The sequence below is a fragment of the Pungitius pungitius genome, chromosome 15 (assembly GCF_949316345.1).
Source record: "Pungitius pungitius chromosome 15, fPunPun2.1, whole genome shotgun sequence".
Lineage (NCBI taxonomy): Eukaryota > Metazoa > Chordata > Actinopteri > Perciformes > Gasterosteidae > Pungitius > Pungitius pungitius.
In genome coordinates, this window is record NC_084914.1 from 17,625,983 (window position 1) to 17,631,801 (window position 5,819).

At 38.6% G+C, this 5,819-nt stretch overlaps 1 protein-coding gene across 2 annotated transcripts; it reads right to left on the minus strand.

Annotated features, from left to right (window-relative positions):
* Positions 1-1,585: 1,585 nt before the first annotated feature.
* LOC119209600 (T-cell surface antigen CD2-like) lies at positions 1,586-5,361 on the minus strand. Of its 2 annotated transcripts, XM_037459024.2 has the most exons (6): positions 5,040-5,349; positions 4,124-4,444; positions 3,725-3,982; positions 3,514-3,639; positions 3,186-3,296; positions 1,586-2,933 (listed from the first exon to the last, which is right to left on the minus strand). In XM_037459024.2, exons 1-6 carry the CDS (start codon positions 5,086-5,088, stop codon positions 2,761-2,763), a joined length of 1,038 nt encoding a protein of 345 aa, XP_037314921.2. In that variant the 5' UTR covers positions 5,089-5,349; the 3' UTR covers positions 1,586-2,760. The 2 variants fall into 2 exon arrangements, with proteins under 2 accessions (XP_037314921.2, XP_062413922.1); XM_062557938.1 differs by lacking the exon at positions 3,514-3,639 and having other exon boundaries at positions 5,040-5,361.
* Positions 5,362-5,819: the final 458 nt, after the last annotated feature.

Here is a 5,819-nt window from a genome sequence, read left to right on the forward strand (position 1 = left end):
ATATATAGAGTGATGATGTAACAATGTTCACACCATGCAGGTACTACATCATGATACTACAAGTTTTTTGTTTTCACTTCACGTGTTTTCGTTTCAGTTTTAGACTTTTTTATTGTCTTTTTAATGTTTCTGTTTCTTCAGTATACTTGACGCTACACTAAACAAATTGTAGCACTTTAAATTGTACTTTTAATGGCTCTAATCTATAGCAAGTTGTAAAACCTTTTATTTGATGAAATTGCACCTTCTTGTTTCTGGTTCTTCTGGGTTTGTATCCCTGGTGGAAATGCACTTATTGTAAGCCGTGGCAGGGGGAAGATTTCTGAGGAAGGTGGGGGCAGAAAATCTTATGTTGCAATTTTTTGTACTCGGGTGAACTATTACAGCGTCCTGCATCACTTTACCAGGACTTACACACACTTGTTATCTAACCAACACTTTGTCTCCCTCAGTCTCTCACACACACACACACACTTCACACACCTCATTAATTTATGCAACCACCCTCCCAAAAGCACAGCACACATTTGGTATTTGAAAGATGCAAATTCATTCACACACTCAATCAGAAGCCATTAAGTTTTACGACTTGTACCCTCGATGTGAGCCACTCACTGTGGACGTAATTCTGTTCATTGGAAGTGTGAAAACCTTCTTCCTGTCAGTACGGAGCTCTACTTTTGGTGTTGGCCTGCCGACTGATTTAATTTGGAGTTGCTGCTCTAAAGGCAGTTTAGTAAAATTATTTTTTACTAAATACTCCAAATCTCCACCCTCCATCATTGAGCTTAATACTTTCGCTAGCTTACCTAACTATCAACACAAAATCTATTATTGTATTCAATGGCGTTGATGACATTCTGTGATTTGATTGGTGTGATGCCAACGACTTTGAGGCTTCCCTTGACGCTGTCCTGAGCAATCACAGGGGAGCAGTGGCGTCACAATAGCCTCACCTGATTGGGTAATCATTCTGGGGTTTTTTTTTATCAAAGGAGGCCAACGCAGCTTGGCTTCCTCACGGACACGACTGCAACTTGTCTGAGACAAGCGTTCTCAACGCTCATTCACCACGTACCGTTTAGAGGGGCGCTGTTGTACATCATCAAACGCTCAATAATGAGCGACGAGGAGGGGACGAGGACATAGAAGGATTACGGAAACTGTTAAAGCGGTTTTATTAAATGAATAAGCATTAATGGTAATTAAATCGGTTATATTCTGAAAAAAGTGAAGAAGCCTGGCATCTCTTTGCCTCTGCAAGAAAACGCCACTTATTGTAAGTGGCTTTGGATCAAAGAGTCAGCTAAATGACATGTAATGTAATGTCTTTGCAATGAGACCAACCAAAATGACCACATTTTCACTATAAGCCGTCCCATGGAGCACAAATATGGTTCAAATCACACTTCTGTTTGGCCACAGTGGAATAAATTCATGCTGTAATCTCTGCAATGTCTGAAGCATTAAAATACAAAATGTCTCTCAAGACTCTGTCGGCTTCTACTGGCGAATGTTGATTAAAGAAGTAACCAAAAAGACATGAAAGGAGAAATAAACCATCATATTTTACACTTTTTCGTGGAGCAGGCGGTTTGAGACACATCTCTTAAGGCAAACACAGCAAGGGAATCTACTGTCTTTCCATCTGATATAAAGGTGTCGAGTCTATATTCACCACCATCAGTCCTGCTCAAGTTATTGATCCTAGTTGATTAAACTGCATGAGAAATACATCTCTAAATCACAATGAATAAAAGAGGTGAGTACAATGATGGAAGTACATCTGTTTATTATCATTTGAATTTACAGGCGATAGAGAGCGCAAAGTGTTACAGCTCTTACTTCTAAGGGAAGAAGTCGAATATGCTGAACACAAAGTTCAAAACACATTTGTTATTCTTCCTGTTGAAGTGTGGATTCTGTATTTAGCATGAGAATACATCATTAAAAAGAATAAACCAAACTTGTTTGAGTTATGGAAGGGGGCTGTTTGGTCTAATGGAAATGGAAATGTTTTTGTTTTAAAAAATAAATAAAAGCTAAACGATGTGTTATTTAAAAAAAAAGCAACATGATAAACCAATCTATAAAAACACATGATTTTTATAATATGACATTAAAACATTTGGTTAAAACTTTTTCAATGTTGAATACCTTATAACAGAAAGGAACTGAGAGTAAGCGTGTTCACAAGTGACCGTAAAATATCATGCTGTCACAGCAGTGTGAAGCCACATCCCGAAAATAAAAGGCTGCTACATGACTCATTGTCCACTGACATTAAACGGCTTAATGCAGACGTTCCTTTTTAACAAAGAAGAAGTCCCTACGTGTCTAGTCTTTTTATGTGTGAAATGTTAAAGTGTGCTACATTATGTAAATTATCAATTTGGACCAGAAGATCATATCAAATCATACATTAATATAGTGCACATTACAATTGATGTCCACACTAACCTTTAAATCTCCAAACACTACACTTCTTTACATTCCCACTGTTCCACAGTAAAAAGCTATACTGTACAAATAGTAAATGAATACTAAATGTGACTAAGTCACAATGGAGGATATCTTCAATCAATTTTGCCCCGGCTCAGGATGGAAGAATAACGACATTGTATAAAAAATAATTAGTAATTATAACATTATCGGACAAATTGTTAAGATAGGGGAACATAAAATATTGTTATTAGAATATTTTTTCATAAAATCGGGTGAAAAGAATTGAAGCTTCATGTGCCCTGTGGATCACCTTTCTCACCTTTCGTTGGCGTACACACACTCTGCAGCTGGTTCAACATTGTGTCGGGGTCGCTGTGAAAACTTCACGTTCCCGTACTCCACCTCCTCCTCTGCTCTCTGCTTCATCTGCCTCCCCGGCCGCGGTCCAATCCTGACCTCAGAATAGGTTAATTCCTGGTTGTCTTCTTCTGCAGAGTGAAAGGAAAGAGACATAAATGTATATTTAACGTTGACATGTATAAAGCGCTTAAGTACTGTTCTTAAGTATAAGTCTCAGGGGTTTGAACTGTACTGAATTCTTCATGCTCATGTGTACTACTTTAAATATCATTGTGGAGCTTGTCTTAATCTCATTCAATTTATGGCAAAAAAAGTCAACAAGCACATGAAGAAGAGTCATTAGCAGTTACAGGTTGAGAAAGGGGATTTTTGCTCTGCACCTTTAGGTTTGTTTTTTTGCTTTTTCTTGTGAGCACAGACGACAGAGACCCCGACCACTAACAGAAGTACGAGTGCAGCCAGTACATAAGCTGCTGTTGTCAATATTCTCTCTGTAAAAAAAGACACAAGATACACACAGAGCTTTAACTTTAGAAACATTACAGGTGTTTTTGTTGAGAATGGAGAACACAGATAATGGAAATGACTTGAATGAATTCACTGCAGAGGAGTTATTAATGTCTCATGAGTCACCACAGGGTCCAGGTTTATCGGTGGATGTGAAATTTCTGTTGAGCTTAGTTCATACTGTGATGCCAGACTCCTTACCATAAGATAATGGTGCTGTGTTTGTGGGGGAAGCTGTTGTTTCAATACACAGAGTATTATTGGCTGCAAACACCCACTGTGATATGCGCGTCCCATTGGCTGAGGTGCAGTTAATGAAGATGAAGCCTGCGAGACAGCGACCAATAACTGATGTACCAATAATATTTAGTATTGTTGACATCACAGTTTGTCCCCTCATGCTGTCACTCACCACAGGTAGAGACCGTCTCTTCTCTTGAGTAACTACTGACGTCATTCCTGACCGAGCAGACCAGTCGTCCTGAGACGTGTTGTTTCAGAGTGATGATGTTCCTCTCAGTGTTTCCACCGAGGAGCTCAGAGTCTGTCAGATTGTGTCCATCCAGAGTCCAGCTGTACTGAGGACTGTCTGCTCCCTCAGAGGAGCAAGACACCTTCCTCTCTCCATGGGACAGACACGCATGGACCAGCAGGACAGAGGACACAGGAGCTGAAGGAAACACACTCAATGACTTTTCATATTGACATGATGTTGATCATTCTGTAGGGTTCCTAATACAGAGCAGTGCAGACATTGATACGGATATAGAGCACGTAGAGCATGAGATGCATGTAAGAAATAGTTATTTACCTTGAATGGTCAACTGTTGAAACCTGGGACCTGATGACTTTCCATCTGAATCAAAGGTTTCAAGTCTATATTCACCACCATCAATCCTGCTCAGGTTATTGACCCTAAATGTTCCATTACTGGGAGTAAAGAATGATCTGTTTCCTTCTGTATTAGACACAAATATATCCTTTTTCCCACTCAGTATTACTGTTCCATCCTTAAACCATTGGTATTTAAATATTTCTGAGGCATCGTTCATCAGCTGGAGGACCAGAGTTCCTCCCAAAGCTCCAAAACACTGAGCTCTGTCCTGTCGTCCATCACAGTGAGATTCCACACCTGAACATTTTGGAACAAAAAAACATTTTTTTTAAGCATTTGCTCATTTAAAGAAATAATAGTTTTGGTGCAGATGTGTCTCTATCAGACAACAATATGCAAACAGGCGTTTGGATGAGTGTTACACACTTTAGACTCAGCTGTAACTCAGTTAACCCGTCCAGTAATAAGTCACGATGGTGCATGGAGTAGTGTGGTGTGCCTGGATACTGTTGGTGGTTCGAATCCTGGCTGCTCCATGTTCCATGTCAAATTGTCCCTAAGTAAGACAATTAACCCCTAATTTTTTTCCAGGATGAATGTAAAAATTTTGGGTCAAAATGCAAGTCGCTTTGGATAAAAGCGTCAGCTACATGACATAAAATGTAATGTAATTGAAGGGGTTCATCCTGTGTTTTTGTCACGGCTTGGTTCTTTTTCCTGTTTTATTTTGTATAACATAACATAACAATATATTCTTATATCTTAGTTAATCATTAAAATTGATATTTCCTCAGAACCATCAGGTGTCTTCGGTTGTTTTTTAGTATTCGACCTGCAGCACTGAGGGTAAGGTCTAAACCCAAGACTTGGTATTAAAAGTGAACCGGCTCACCGTGAGAGACTCCCAGAAGCATCACAAACAGTCCAACCACAGCCTCCATGTCTCCAGGAGAAGCAAACTTGCAAATCCCAGTGAACAGGCTGAAGAGTCCAGCTAATGAACAGCCTCTGAGGACAATGTGTGAAGACTACAAAACCGACCACAGCGTTGTTGTGTTCATTTATTAATAAAGTGAGAGAAGTGAAAAGGGAGTGCTACAGGTTTCACTTCCTCTTTTAGTCTCTAACCACATGACCTCTGTCGGGGACTCAGAGGAAAAGATGGAAACAGTCCTCCTTCCTGCTGAAAGAGGATTTGAGACTGAAGCTGGAATTTGTCGTCTCTCCATCTCATCACTTTCAAAGATATTAGAACATATATGATATATGATATATGACCCATGCTATCAATCATCTCTTACTACATTACATTACATTACAATCAAAAAGTGTCTGAATCTTTCAAACTGCAACCATGTCACGAACAATTTACTTGTATTTAATATTCTCAATTTTTGAACAATTTTCACTAAAATGGAAAAAAAAAAAAACATTCCTAACTATAACAAAATGTGTATAAAGGTTATATCCAAACTCTATGTTTTTTTATTGGATTTTATATGGATTCGAGTTGAATAAAAGCATAATTTTCTGTTTTACTTAGATAACTTTCAGATTATGGCGGTTCCATTGTGATATAGTTGAAAATCCTGTGAAACTAAAGGGTTAGGATTCATTAAAACACAGTTAGTTAAATATAATCAGTAATGTAATGTTAATATTCTATAGTTAC